We start from the raw sequence: 15,009 nt of genomic DNA, 5'->3' as shown, positions 1-15,009 counted from the left end.
ATGTCCATCAAGTACGCTAAAGACCAGCCTGCAGGCTTCACCAACCGCATCGAGCGTGTGGCTATTGTCGGTGTAAGTCTTGAAGCCTCAAGCATCACCATCACCAACCAACTCTCCTTCCTACATACCTACTCTGCTGAATGTAATGCTAATGTGTTTCTCATCAGGCCGGAGGACAAGTGGGCAAACACATTGCCGAAGAGCTTCTCAAGACTGGCAAGCACACCGTCACTGCCATCACCCGCATCAACAGCGCCAGCGAGCTTCCCAAGGGAGTCAAGGTCGCTCAGGTAGACTACGATGACGAGGACACCATCGTCGACGCCCTCAAGGGACAGCAATTCCTCTTCATCTCCCTTGCCGTGACGGCTCCCAAGGATGCCCAGGCCAAGCTCATCGACGCCGCGGGCAAGGCTGGCGTGCCGTGGGTCATGCCCAACTCGTATGGCGCCGACTACGCCAACAAGGCGCTGCAGGCGGACATCATGACCCAGGCGGGCACCGAGGCTGGCGTCGCCGCGGCGGAGAAGGCCGGCTTGTCGTGGATCTACATGTCGTGCAGCTTCTGGTACGAGTACTCGCTTTCCATGGGCAACGCGTGGTACGGCTTCGACATCCCGGAGAGAAAGGTCACCTTCTACGACGACGGCAAGACGCGCATCAACACGTCGACCTGGCGTCAATGTGGCCGGGCTGCGGCACAGCTGCTCAGTCTCAAGGAGCTGCCCGAAGACGAGAATGACCAGTCGGTTACCATCTCTCACTGGCGCAACAAGGCTCTTTACATCTCTAGCTTCCTCATTTCACAGCGAGACATGCTCGACAGCCTCAACAGGGTGCTGGGCACCACCGACGCCGACTGGCAGATTGAGTACGAGCCAAGTGATGTTCGGTACAAGCGAGGCCTGGAGCTGTTCAAGGGTGGCAACATGCTGGGCTTTGGAATGGCCATGTACTCGCGGGCCTTTTATCCCAACGGCGACGGCAACTATGAGGCCAAGTATGGCCTGGCTAACAAGGCGCTGGGACTGCCGGAGGAGGACCTTGATGAAGCCACCAAGCTGGCGGTTGAGATGGCCGAGGCGGGCTTTGCTGCTAAGCGGTTCCAGGAAATCGCCAAGCGTCACTAAGTGGACGATATGCGATGGAGGAGAGGCGCGGAAAGGCCATCAGTTGGATGCAATGCATTGATGGGGTATTACTGGTCAGGCATCAAGAGACGTGGTAACTGTGAGATGTGATGTCGAGTTGAGTGGCTGATCGGATGATGTCGTTCTTTGATAGTGTCGTGAATTTGATTCGACATGTCGTTCTCTTGCAAGTGCCTCAGAGTGTCTCATTGCGTGCGAACGCTTCGTGAATGGTGTTGGAGTGTCGTAGGGAGTCCTGTCTCATGGTGGATGACTTATCGTGAACAATTCTAGTTAGGCTACCCGAGGATTAAGTAAGGAGAAAAAGCTCACTAGCAATGGCCAACCAAGGCGGATGATGACAACCTAATCGTGACGTCACCGCCCCTGGCCAGCGGGGTTGCGAATGGGAGAGCTTCACCAGACTTTGGATCTGAGTGGGAGGTGTAGCATTTCCAGATCCTGTCGGAGCAATCCTAAAATCGGAAAATGAAGAAATTCGATATGGATTGGACCGAGATGCCGTCAATTTGCCACGGGATTTACGCCTGGTTGCCAGGTGTTCATCACAAGGCCGATCCCGAGGGCGTGGGAGGGCGGAAGCTTGTTAGCTCTGAGCTTCTCGAGCTACCAACCGGATTCCGCTGGCTGTGTCTTTGCAAGCCACCGCGTGGGAACCGTGGCTCTTATTTTATCTAGGAGGCAATGGGGCATTTAATGGCATTGAGGCGTGTTTGCCTTGCTGCTAGAGGCAGAGCTAGCGGATGTAGCTTCATCTGGGGTTGCGGCCCTCGATGCATCGCGATGGGCATCGGCGTGATGTCGTTGGTACAGCTTTTAAGCCGATGTTTGTCACCCTGCTGCTGTTGAGCTACCTTTGGTAGGCATTGAAATATTTGGGCAGATTCCCTCGCGTCTTACCAGATGATGGCCTGGAATAAAATCACTGTAATAAATCACAGGGAAACATCAACAGCAACAAGACTGCCCAAGCATGGAAGCCGTCAGCACACAACTGGCGCCAGAGCCCTGGCAGCGTTTCCTTGATTTGCCCGGTGGTTCCTGGTGCCTTGGAACAGGGCGCAACAAGCAGCGGCCCCCCCTCCAGCAGCAGCAGCAGCGCCTGCACATGACAGTGACATGACACCAAGAGCCTGCCGGCCAACCAGCAGCAGCCGCTCGCTCGCTTGCGGGAAAAAGCAGCAGAATCCCTCGTGTGTGCCCAAAAGGGGGAACCTGACTTTCGGTCTGGACGTGAACCAGGACATTTCGTCTCTTGATCTGTCTGCTCCAGCTCCAGCTCCAGCTCCTTTTCTCTCGCACTCGCTCGGAGCCCTTCTGACCGCACGACGTTACAGCCTCTGCTAGCCCTCTGGCACAGCGGATCACACGGAGCCGATCCCTGCTAAGCCCGCTGAGCGTCGTCCAGCCCACCACAAGGCCCAGCTACAAAACCAGGGCAGACCGCGGGGCAGCTGTTGGGCCCCTCTCCTTTCCCACCATGAGCCCAAGAATCATGACGACCACGGAGGTTTATCTGCTGCCGCTCAACGACGACGGCTCGCCTCAGGTGGCCGGAGAGTACATCTATCTCGAGCCCAAGAGCGACGACCCGGTCACGGTCCGGTTCGCCATTGAGGGCACGTCGTCGGTGTGCCGCAATGGCAGCCTTTGGGTCAACATCCCGGAGCAGGGCCGCGAGTTTCGGCGGGACAAGTTTCGAGAGTACAAGTAAGCCAGAGTTTGATGCCTGAGCTCTTTCACAGAAGCTCAATGACTGCTATGAGGAGGCCAGACGAGGCTGACAAGTGATCCCCCAGACTGACTCCCGACTTCAATCGCACGCTCGAAATCTCCATCCCCATCTACGAGTCCGGCGTCTTCGCCTTCTACACCACCTATGCTGAGCTGCCCAAGCTCGATGACGACGACGTCCCCAAGCCCTCCGACCGCCACGAGGCTCTGAAGAAGACGCCCGTGTACTACATTGATGTTGCCCCTCGCCTCAAGCTCGATGGCCGGCCATTGCCGCTGCCGGCGCTGTCGCTCTTCTCCATCATCAGCAAGCTCATGGGCCGCTTCCCCGGCGATTGGGAGCGCCACCTGCGGGGCATCAGCGAGAGGGGATACAACATGATACACTTTACGCCTCTGCAGGTCCGAGGTGCTTCAAACTCGCCCTACAGTCTGTACGACCAATTGGGCTGGGACCCCGCCTGCTTTCCTCGAGGCGAAAAGGACATTGAGGACCTGGTCGAGAGTCTCGAGCAGAAGTACTCCCTGCTGAGCTTGACCGACATTGTCCTCAACCACACTGCACACAACACAAAGTGGCTACAGGAGCACCCCGAGGCCGGATACAACTTGGTCACGGCCCCATGGCTGCAGTCGGCGTACGAGCTCGATACGAAGCTGCTGGAGCTTGGCGGCCAGTTGGAGAAGCTGGGGCTGCCCGTCGACATCAAGACCACAGAGGATCTTCTGCAGCTCATGGAGGGCATCAAAGAGCACGTTATTCTTCCGCTTCAGCTGTGGGAGTACTACGCCATCAACGTCGAGCGAGATGCCGACAGGATCGTCGAGGCGTGGGTTGGTGGCAAGGCCATCCCGCCCCAAGACGGCTCTGCTACTTTGAACGACTTTGAGCACCTCAAGACGGCAGAGCTCCCGCAACAAGTCGAGTTTGTTAAGAAGTACGCGCTCCAGGGCACTGACCGGCTAGGAGAACGATTCCGCCGGCGCGTGGAGCCCAATGTTGCTGCTAATTTGCTCTCGTTTGCCTTTGGACGATACGAGGGCGAAAGCGCGGACACCGTCAACACAACGGCCGCCAAGGCCAAGCTTGTCGAGATTCTCGATGCCATCAATGTTCCGTTCTATGAGGAATACGACAAGGATCTCAACCAAATTCTGGAACAGCTCTTCAACCGCATCAAGTATGTTCGCATGGACGACCATGGGCCCAAGCTGGGCCCGATCAATGCGGCCAACCCCATCATTGAGACGTACTTTTCCCGGCTGCCCGAGAACGAAACAACAGCGAAGCTCTCTCCGGGAGAGAGGGCGCTGGCAAACAATGGCTGGGTATGGGGCGGTAACGCCTTGGTGGACAATGCCGGGCCCGACTCCCGCGTGTATCTGAGACGAGAGGTGATTGTCTGGGGAGACTGCGTCAAGCTGCGATATGGCTCCCGCCGGGAGGACAGCCCATGGCTGTGGGACCATATGACAGAGTACGCCCGGATGCTGGCCAAGCACTTTGCCGGCTTCCGCATCGACAACTGCCACTCCACCCCGATTCATGTTGCGGAGCACATTCTGGATGAGGCCCGAAGAGTTCGACCCAACCTGTACGTTGTCGCCGAGCTCTTCACGGGATCTGAAGAGATGGACTATGTCTTTGTCAAGCGACTTGGAATCAGCTCTCTCATCCGCGAAGCCATGCAGGCATGGAGCACGGGAGAGTTGAGCAGACTCGTTCACAGACACGGTGGCCGCCCCATTGGCAGCTTCGAGGTCGATGACATCTCCAAGTCGGATGTCAATACACCATCAGGCTCCAAGGGCAAGTCAGACCTCACAAGGGAGATTATCCGAACGATACGACCATCGCCGGTCCACGCCCTGTTCATGGACTGCACTCACGACAACGAGCCTCCTGCCCAGAAGCGTGACGCACGAGACACGCTGCCAAACGCCGCTCTGGTCAACATGTGCTCCAGCGCCACTGGAAGCGTCATGGGCTACGACGAGATTTACCCCAAGCTGGTGGATCTCGTGAATGAGAAGCGCCTCTACACGTCTGAGTCGTCGAGGACTCCGACGATCAAGATTGGCAGGGGCAAAGGCGGCATTGGTAGCATCAAGAAGCTCTTGAACCAGATCCACACCCTCATGGGCAAGGACGGCTACAACGAGACTCACATCCATCACGAGGGAGAGTACATTACCGTGCACAGAGTGCATCCCGAGTCTCGAAAGGGCTACTTCCTCATCGCTCACACCGCATTCCCCGGATACGGCAATGGAAGGGGAGAGTTCAATCCCGTACTGCTAACGGGCACCCGAGCCAACCATCTGGGCAGTTGGATGCTCGAGGTCGATGACCGGGAAGAGACTGTCAAGACTGTGCAAAGCGATACCAAGTTCCTCCGGGGCCTCCCCAGCCAGGTTGTAGATGTTCCTGGAATCAAGATGGAGTACCATGGCCAAGACACCACAATCTCCGTCCGGGATAAGTTCCCTCCCGGCAGCATCGCTCTGTTTGAGACCTGGATCCCCACGGCAGAACACTCGACCGGCTTGGACAACTACGTGACCTCGGGCGCCAAGGCAGCCTGGGCCAATCTCAACCTCATCGACCTCAACTTCTTGCTGTACCGGTGCGAGGCCGAGGAGAGAGACGCCACCGATGGGCAGGACGGGGTATATGATATTCCCGGCCATGGAAAGCTCGTCTATGCTGGCCTGCAGGGCTGGTGGAGCGTCCTCGAAGGCGTTATTCGCGACAACAATCTTGGGCACCCAGTTTGCCAGAACCTGCGAGACGGCCATTGGGCACTGGACTACATCGTCGGTCGTATTCAGAAGCAGAGCCATGTCTTTGGTAGTGAGGGCCTCTCTGGACCAGCGGCCTGGCTGCGGGAGCGGTTCGAGGCCATCAGGGCCATCCCTAGCTTCCTGCTGCCGAGATACTTTGCACTGGCCATTCGAACTGCGTACCGAGCCAGCTGCGATCGTGCCTTTGAGCTGATGAATGAGCATGTCGCCAAGGGCCAATGGTTCCTTGGAAGCCTGGCCCTGGTCAGCATCCAGCAGACTGGACTGGTCAAGTCGGCCTCTTTGTGGCCAGACAAGCAGGTGCCCTCGATTGCCGCCGGCCTGCCGCACTTTGCGGTGCAGTGGGCGAGATGCTGGGGCCGCGACGTCTTCATCTCCATTCGCGGACTCTATCTCGGCACCAGCCGATTTGCCGAGGCGAAGGAGCACATTCTTGCCTTTGCAAGCGTGTTGAAGCATGGCATGATTCCCAACCTCTTGAGCAGCGGCGCTGCACCGCGCTACAACTCGCGAGACTCGGTGTGGTTCTTCCTCCAGGCGATTCAGGACTATACCCGCTTCGCACCAGAGGGCCTCGACTTGCTCAAGGTCAAAGTGAGGCGTCGCTTCCTCCCTTATGACGATACTTGGTTCCCGGTAGATGATGAGCGCACATACTCTGTCGAGAGCAGCATCGAAGAGATCATACAGGAGGCTCTTCAGCGACACGCGTCCGGAATGAAGTTCCGCGAGGCGAATGCTGGACCCCAGATCGACTCGCAGATGAGAGATGAAGGCTTCAACCAAGAGATCAAGGTCGACTGGAGCAACGGCATTGTCTTTGGAGGCAACCAGTTCAACTGCGGCACTTGGATGGACAAGATGGGCGAGAGCGAAAAGGCCGGCTCAAAGGGCATCCCCGGCACTCCTCGCGATGGCGCCGCCATTGAGATCACCGGTCTACTCTACAGCACCCTGAGATGGGTAGAACAGCTCAGCAAGCAAGGCAAGTTTGCTTACCCGGGCGTTAAGACGGCAGAGGACAAGACCGTCTCATGGACGCAGTGGGCCGATCTCATCAAGGCCAACTTCGAAAGGTGCTACTACGTGCCGCTGTCTCCCGAAGACGATGCCAAGTACGACGTGAACCCCAGCGTCGTCGCTCGCCGAGGCATCTACAAGGATCTCTACAAGTCTGGCAAGGAGTACGAGGACTACCAGCTGCGACCCAACTTTGCCATCGCCATGACGGTGGCCTCTGATCTCTTTGACCCCAAGCATGCCTGGCACGCGCTATGTCTTGCAGACTCGACGATCCGCGGGCCCACTGGCATGGCGACTCTGGACCCTGCCGACAAGGATTACCGGCCGTACTACCGCAACAGCGAGGACAGCCACGACTTTGCGACGAGCAAAGGCCGCAACTATCACCAGGGGCCGGAATGGCTGTGGCCGACGGGCTTCTTCCTTCGCGCGCTGCTCAAGTTTGACCTCCAGCGGAGGAAGACGGCCGAGGGCAGGACGGAGGCCTTCCAGCAGGTGACGAGACGGCTGGCGGGGTGCAAGCGGGCGATACGCGAGAGCCCCTGGGCGGGTCTGACGGAGCTTACCCAGAAGAATGGAGAATTCTGTCCCGATTCTGTGAGTTTTTTTCTTCTTCTTTCTCTTGCTTTGCTTCCAGTGTACGTCAGACTGTCGATCAACGAATTTGCTAACACCCGGTTGCAGAGCCCGACGCAGGCGTGGTCCGCCGGCTGTCTCATTGATCTGTACATGGACGCCATGGAAGTGCAGGATGGTTTCAGAAATTGAGAGCTCATTTCCTTTCTTGAGCGTATGCGACACGAGTGTTTATGAGTAAACGATATCAGCATGATGTAGAAAAAAATGGAAGCATTCTGGAGGGCGTGGGCTTATCAAGGGATACAGGTATACATATGTGGATTGCTTGAAGCTGTGAGAATTGAAACAAGACAGAATGTGGTTATTCCATCGCTCTCCTAAGTACAACTAGCACATGCATGGAGGACCGAAAACCACGTACACCGCAGAATGATGCGTTGTGATATAAATGCGACGTGCTATGATTCGATGACATGACATGTCTTCCCGAGCCTCGTCTCGCATTTCCATGCCCCGATACCATCCAGTTCCCACAACAGAAAAAGAAACTGGGTACGAAGTCACCCAAATTCTCTACTTTCCTTTTCTTCCAAATCCACTTTCCCCCAGCCCTCTTTTGAACAGAGCACACCAAAGTTGTAAAAAAGCCCATCAGCTGGAACAACAAAAACGCAGAGCCAACGCCGTGAAAATCCAACAAGTAATTGTAACAGCAATGACTTTGTAAAATGAAAGTGTAATGGGAATAGGAGTATGATGGTTCGATGAGGAGCGCGCCTATTGAGCCGGTCGATGAGACAGGTATGCACAGAGAGCGAAGGCGGCGGGACTTGTTGACGTTTTTTTTTTCGATCAACATGTTTCTTCGAAAGGCCGGCATCTGTCCGGGGTGAAATGGTAATAAAGGATAGTATAGAAAGGTTGAAAATGTCGTAGTGCTCGTCTTAATTAGGCTGCTGTATAAATTGTCCTGTCATCCCATCTCTTTCTTCAATTCTTTTCCCTTGAAACTCCTTTTTCGTCCTTGTCTCATGATGAGGAAAACGGCCACAGCTTCGTTGTTGTGCCGCGCTTCTCGGAGGTCGAAGTAAAGTTCGGCAGGGTGGCAGCGGTATGCGTCTTGTCCTGGTAGGTCATGGGGATGCCTGCGCCGGCTTCCGCGGCGGGCATGCCGGAGCCCCAGGAGTTGGTGTTGCCGGCGGCTTGTCGTCGGAGCTCGCGGTTGCGAAGGTAGCGGCGGCGCCAGATGCAGGCGCCAATCCAGATGCCGGCAATACCGACTACAAGAATGACGAGCATGACGACCCATTGCCAATGGTTAGAGATCCTGCGCGAGAAGACAACACAGTCAGTGTCTGAGCGATGCTGGCAAGTAAGGCTGCTTGGGGGGAAATTGTCCTACCAGTCGCCGCTTGGGGCGCCGTCTGTCCGCTGGGGAGCGGAAGCACCGCCGCTGGTGGTAGTCGTTGATGTGGAGGTCGTCGGCGCAGCTACGTTCTTGACGTTGCAGACGCTGTGGTACCACTTGGTGATGGAGGCGAGGCCGTTGGGGTCGCCGGTACAGGCATTGTCGCAGACGCCGGCAGTGGTGGTGGAAAAGGGCGCAAGGCGAGGGTCGAAGCAGAAGCACGACGTGTAGGCGGCGGGCGTGTTGGTGGGAATGGCGGGCGGCACACAGGCGCCGTTGGCATCGTAGAGGTGGCCGCAGGCGGCTGCGCAGGCGGGCAGCTGGGCGCGATCGGCAAAGGGCACGAGGGTGGTGATGGGCGCTTGAGCAGCTGCGGGCTGGTTAGACGGCGGATTGCTCGGAAGCGGGAGAGCAGGGAGGCTTAGCATTACCCATTGTGACGTGTTGGAGCGGGCGGCGAAGGCGAGAGGAGGAGTCAAGAGAATATGTACGACGAAGTTTGCCAAAGAAAGAAGAGCGAGGTTGAGGTCGCTTGAGAGAAGATTGACGCCTGCGTCAAACCCTAAGCAAAGAATAAAGAAGGAAATCCGAGAGTGAGGTCGACAAATTTGTTGTTTGTTTCAGAAAAAAAAGCGCCGTGCGTGGGCCGAGATGCGCCGACCAAGAGGAGAGAAAAAGAAAAGATGGAGGTTGAATTCTCTTTGTAAAGTCGTGTCGTCCAGGAGGGGCAAGCGCGTCGTTATGAAATGCCGTCTTCAAGACCAGACTCTTTTTTTTTCCTCTTCACAAGACCGTGCCGTTGTTTCCGTCTTCGTCGTTCAAATCCCGAGTCGTTGGCTTAGGTGAGTGGAGAGATCAGAGAGAGATCGGTGTCGATCGTGACCGGCAGCGGCGGAAACGGAAGAGACGGCGCGTGTCTGGCGAGCACAAGGGAAAACGAAGCGACAAGGTAGCGAGAGGAAGTCCGACGCGGCAGAGGCTGGCGATGGACGCGGGTTTGGTGTTTTGGCGGCGAGAGTCGAGGTTGAGGAATGGCGAGGTCGAGGCGAAGGGGAGGAAGAGGGAACCAAAGGGCTGGAAAAATGAATGCTGTAGAGTGGCAGCGCAGGGGACTGGAATGATGGGCGCAGGTGGACAAAGTTCAGTGGAGGCATTCCCTTCGGATCAGTGGCCGCTCCAGCACTTGGCGCAGGGCCGTATTGGCTGTGGCGCCCTGGTTGGGCTTCCGTTTCCAGCTGACACAGCCCGCGAGCGCTAAGACGGGCCCCGTCAGGAGCCAACGAGGGCCTGTAGAGGCCCGTATTCAGAGCCCTGGGGAGGGTGTGTGCGTCAGCGGGAAATGCGGTCCTCGGCTGGGCTGGGGGGGTTTGAGGGTCTGACGGGGGGTGGAGCAGCAGGAGGAAGAGGAGGAGGAGGAGCAGGAGGGTTTTGGTGATGGACGACGGCGACGAGTTGGAGACATGTTGAGACGGGAGATGGAGTTGGATCATGAAGCGATTGGTTAGAAGTAGAAGAATGCACTGCACAAGGCGCTGAATCTCTCCAGGTGAGGCCTCAGCCATTACCTAACAAAGCCCGGAGCTATCGCTGATTTCACAGTCGAGACGCTGCTAGTGAGGTTCTTCAGGTCGTATTCCGTCGCTAGCGGGATGCGGAGAGGGCGGGTAAATGCAAACAGCTGTCACTGTTAGGGGCGCAAGTATCCGTACAAAGTGCATACAGCCGCGAGCAATCAAACAGTCACTGGACCTGAATCAAGAGAAGCAACACCACAACGGTTTGATCATCACAGCAAACGCAAGTCCAGGATGCCAATAAGACTTGTAGCAAATTCACATCTGCCTACCGTCTCCCGTCGATATGCACGTCCCCCAGACAAGCGTTTCGTCCCTTGGCCCCTAAGGCCCCATACGTCATTTCTGCGCGCAGTCGGTACCGGTACCTGCACCCTCAACAGCTTGTGCCTTACCTTATCGATTACTCCGCGGATCATGTGCCGAGAGTGGAAGGTACCAACCAGCTATACCTTAGAAAAAGCACACTCTAAGAAAGATGGATCTCTCCTCAACCTGCCCTTCTTTGTCTGATCAACAACTCCAAGGCTGGAGCCGTGCGCGACAATTTCCCCGAGGCTGACCAGCTGCTACCGTCTCTTGTGCCCAGTACGTTCTAAACACTTGGTATGGACAGGTACCTAGCCGTTGGCAGGTGGCAGCCGCAACGTTTCTCACCCCTGTTCACCCATCTATGATCTCCGAAACAGGGGCTCAGCAGTGATTGGATCCCTCATCTCAAATCTCGTTCTAGCCTCGTGATCGTGTTCGCGCCGCCTGGACCCTGCTCGCGAGCTGAGAGAAACAAAATTACCACCGGGAACCGTCTTCGATGTTGCTTCTACCGCTAACTTCTACGCTCCAAGTACCGTGGCTCGTCACCTAGCCATCTACTATATGGCCTACCCTTCTGCCTCATATCTCGACTATCTGAAGCACGCCTGGCAATAGTGCGGGGAATCAGAAGCCATCACCGCCATGGCCCGATTCCCTCCCGTCTCGGGGCAATCCTCGGCCTTGTGCTGGCGGGAGAAGACTCGATGCTGCTTACATACCTGCAGACTACAGACCGACACGAGGCTCGAGGGATCGTTACCCCTGACCAACCACTGCCTACAGGCTCCTCCAGCACAAAGTACGAGTATGCAGACCTGAGGCTGTGCCGAGCAGGACGACACACTCGACAGCTACTCGTTCAGGCGCATACAAGTCACTACATGCAAAGCACGGGACGCACCATGAATCCGAGAATCCCATCAAGAACATGTTTTAGATCTCCTAATCTTGTTTTGACGATGCTCAGCCTCAGCCTCGGCATCTGCTTCAAGAGCCATTCTTAGTTCTCAAACTTGTCCCCCACTCGACTCGCCCTATCATATCACACCCAAAGATGGTGCCTGGTTCAGGAACAATCCAACAATCCAACAAGACGCAAGTCAAGAAAAGAATCGGCATTTTCATATCATTTACGGCCAGTGGTTCGGTAAACCTCCTGGGGTTCACCCACTCCCTCCGAGCCCCTATGGGTCAATGTGCACAACAGCCACAGACATCACAAGGCTATTTGCTGGAGCCTTGAGTGGCCACTGTCGACCTGTCATCGTCGTTCTTGGCTTTTGCATTCTGCCGCCCGCCCTGGTTGCTCGTTGCAATGCCAATGAGCGTCCCACGAGCAAGCCAGGGATCACACTCGGTCGTGAATCTCTGGATCCCATATGGCACCTGCACCTGCGAGATGGCTGTGCCCGATGTCCTTAGCACTCTTCGCTCAAGCACCCGGAGATTGCATATCTGGCTGGTCTCGGGAAGGGACCCACTGGGTTTATTCTTTGCCTGTGGCTTTGCTTGCGCAGTGGTTGCGTTATCTTGGGGCATCTTGTACAGATGGAGGTGGCTCTCTGATCAGATGGTCTATATCAGTTGCAAGGAGATGCCTTCTTAATTCATTTGGCAAATTGTTGGGATCTGACCTCCGAAAACAAAAGACCTCTCCCACCGGGACTCCCTCTCCTTTTATACCTGTCGATTCTGCATCTCCGGTCCCCGGTCGATTAAAGACACCAACACGCGGCCGACCTTCTACAGTCAACTCCTCTCGGCCAATCCCAACATGTCACATTTGCCTCAGCCCACTGCACGGTCCATTCTGTACATGTGTGTATAGAACACGCCTTCATATGGCCGTCTATTGGCGGCATGTCTGCAGTCATGAAGCTGACGTGCGCTTCGGTCCTTATCATACAACGTTCGGAAGCACAACATGGATGATTGTGCCTAGGCTATGCTGCTCGACCGGGATCATGCGGGATCGGAACTTCAGCGTGTCTTGGGCATGCATCGCATCGGTTAGGCAGAACAGACTTTTCGTTTGTGTAATGGACCTGGCACAGAAGACTCTTGGGAGTCAACCTTTGACGTGTGTTGATGAGAGCTTGTGCTCATGTCTCAGGATCTGGGCTCCACCAACTACCCTTTCCAGGTCTTCAGCTCCTAGAGGAAGCCCTCGGTCCTCCTGTCAAACACTCAGCCATTGCTACACGCCCCCTTCCCTCGATATCTCCTCACCTGTCGACCTTACGCTAAGGACATTGTCCACGCCCCCAGGCGTTCCGTACTGCTACGCCGTTGGAACAACGAGACGGAGATGGCTCGCCGAGATGTCCCATATGTTACCTTTGTGCCAGGTGCTTCTCAGTGACGTGTTCGGTTGAGCATAATCTTGAGACATGCTGCAACGGGCGGCTGCAGTGTGCGACAGAAGCAGCGAATCTACATGGGAGAGCATGCCATCTCGAGGTGTCTACCTTCCTCTGCTTTCACCGCTCCTTACTCTCTATCAAAGCAGGAGAAGCTTCGCCTCGCCTCTTTCGTCGACATGAGCGACAAAGGGCCAGTGAAGCATCCTGACGGTATGATATTATTTACTATTCGAAGCCTGGAGCGCTGTAGAGACCTTCGAAACACACGCTGTGAGGTCTCAAGCGTTTCTGGAGGTAGAGACAACTTTTACCACCTCGTGTCATGCTTCTACCCCACAACCTTATTTCCTCCTCTGGCACTTCGGAGGCATAGGCCCTATGAGTGTCGACATCTTGGACGCTAGGCAGCTATCCTTGTCCCTCAGGACAGTGGGAAAATCAGCAAAGATTCAGCCCATGAAACATTCTGGTTCACGGTAACCCTGCTTTGGACAAAGCCATCCGTCCACTCAGCATTCGCCATGCCGAGGCAGGGCTCATATGGGGCACAGCATCTGACAACGATCCTTCATCTGTCGCAACGGATACTCTCGAGACTCTTTTGCAGAATCTTGAACTTTTGGTCGGTCGTACTACACTAACGCAGGGGCACTCGACGCCAAGCCGCGGTACGCAAGTCAGGCCATAATCTTCAGGTATGCTTCTGGATTTCCAGCGATCTGGTGAGCGATGCGTTGTTTGTATCAGGCTGTCGCCCAGCAACAAGGCTTGGCAAACCCAAGACTGGCGTTCCTATGCATGCGCATTGCAGACGACATCATGCTTTCATGTCGTGATATTGTCGTGATATGGCTATCCTGTGCGTCTGCGAGGCTCTACAACGTTCGCCTACGTCTTCTACCTGCAAACTCATGCAGCTCGACACAAGCGGGTCATGTCCATGCCACTTGAATCCTCTCAGCGGCACCACTTGCGGCCTTCTGTTGAGGTCCGGCTCCCAGAAGGGCAGCCCTAAACGAAAACTCATCCAACATGGCAAGGATTACGTGGCTATCATGGCACCTCTAGGTAGACCATGATGGCTGAAAGTTCACGCTTATGAAGAAGCCCAGCTGGCCGTTGCTCGACTTCCTGTGGAACAATACAGCGCCGCGGAAGTTGTTTCCGGTCTCACACAGTCTCAGAACGTCAAACATATCATCAAGGCTGCTCCTGCGAACAACGACCGACTTCCCCTTCGGTGAAATCTTGAGGCCCTGTGCCACACCCGCTGATGGTTCTATGGTCGATACTGCGCCTTTCCAACGTCTTACAAGCTCTTCAGAAGCACCCACATCTCGTACAGTGATCCAATGGCAGGCACTGAAAGCTTAGAAGCTTGTTTACCCTCTGCTTCTCACGAACAGAAACACCTGGGAATGCCAAACTTCCTCGAAGGTCTCTCCAACGGTTTTTCATATGCTGTGATACCCCAGGCACATGCTTTTCACATGGGAACTGACCAATTGCCGGATGATATGAACCGCCGAACCATGGTTGGTAGGCAGCCAAGTCGCCAATCTCCCTGGTGTAGGACTCTTGGAAGAGGAAGTCGGTTTCTGCTATGATGACACGGCGGCCTCTTTGAAAATTTTTTACTCGGCGACATCAGAGCAATCCGAAGGTTTAATCGGAATGTGCCACGGGCTGGATTTTGTGTCGCAATGTGTTGTTTCAACTCGTCGGGCCCGAATCTCGCTGGCTGTGCGTTATCGACGCTGCGCTTCGGCCTTGGAGGCAGGTACGATTTTGCGCAAGCCTTTTTGTGACGATCTGTGGGCTGAGCATGAGATGTTGTGAGCAAAGAATTGAGGATGACTGTGAAACTCGAGGTGTTGGGTTGAGCCTATTCAGTTATGCGTTCGTTGACTCGACGTAAGGACCTGCTCTAGGACTTCAGGACTCGCTGGCCCCATACGGCGTGCTTTGACAGGTCTCGTCAAGGGCATTTGTATGCAATGTAGAGACTGATCATGCAGCTAGTAGTAGTTGCCATTTTATCACGAGAAAATATGATG

General features: G+C 55.5%; 3 protein-coding genes across 3 annotated transcripts; 2 read left to right on the top strand and 1 right to left on the bottom strand.

Moving 5' to 3' along the window:
• On the top strand, nucleotides 1–1,130 carry TRIREDRAFT_56897 (uncharacterized protein; the record flags this gene model as incomplete). The annotated part of the gene is made up of 2 exons (XM_006962819.1): nucleotides 1–72; nucleotides 168–1,130. 2 exons carry the CDS (start codon nucleotides 1–3, stop codon nucleotides 1,128–1,130), a joined length of 1,035 nt encoding a protein of 344 aa, XP_006962881.1.
• Nucleotides 1,131–2,631: 1,501 nt separating this feature from the next.
• Nucleotides 2,632–7,481, top strand: TRIREDRAFT_57128 (glycoside hydrolase family 13; the record flags this gene model as incomplete). Its single annotated transcript, XM_006962818.1, has 3 exons — nucleotides 2,632–2,861; nucleotides 2,951–7,310; nucleotides 7,398–7,481. 3 exons carry the CDS (start codon nucleotides 2,632–2,634, stop codon nucleotides 7,479–7,481), a joined length of 4,674 nt encoding a protein of 1,557 aa, XP_006962880.1.
• Nucleotides 7,482–8,321: 840 nt separating this feature from the next.
• Nucleotides 8,322–10,262, bottom strand: TRIREDRAFT_104231 (uncharacterized protein; the record flags this gene model as incomplete). The annotated part of the gene is made up of 3 exons (XM_006962600.1): nucleotides 8,322–8,619; nucleotides 8,695–9,262; nucleotides 9,584–10,262. 3 exons carry the CDS (start codon nucleotides 10,260–10,262, stop codon nucleotides 8,322–8,324), a joined length of 1,545 nt encoding a protein of 514 aa, XP_006962662.1.
• Nucleotides 10,263–15,009: the final 4,747 nt, after the last annotated feature.

Source organism: Trichoderma reesei (assembly GCF_000167675.1).
Source record: "Trichoderma reesei QM6a unplaced genomic scaffold TRIREscaffold_3, whole genome shotgun sequence".
Classification (NCBI taxonomy): domain Eukaryota; kingdom Fungi; phylum Ascomycota; class Sordariomycetes; order Hypocreales; family Hypocreaceae; genus Trichoderma; species Trichoderma reesei.
This window is presented reverse-complemented; position numbering and strand designations above follow the sequence as displayed.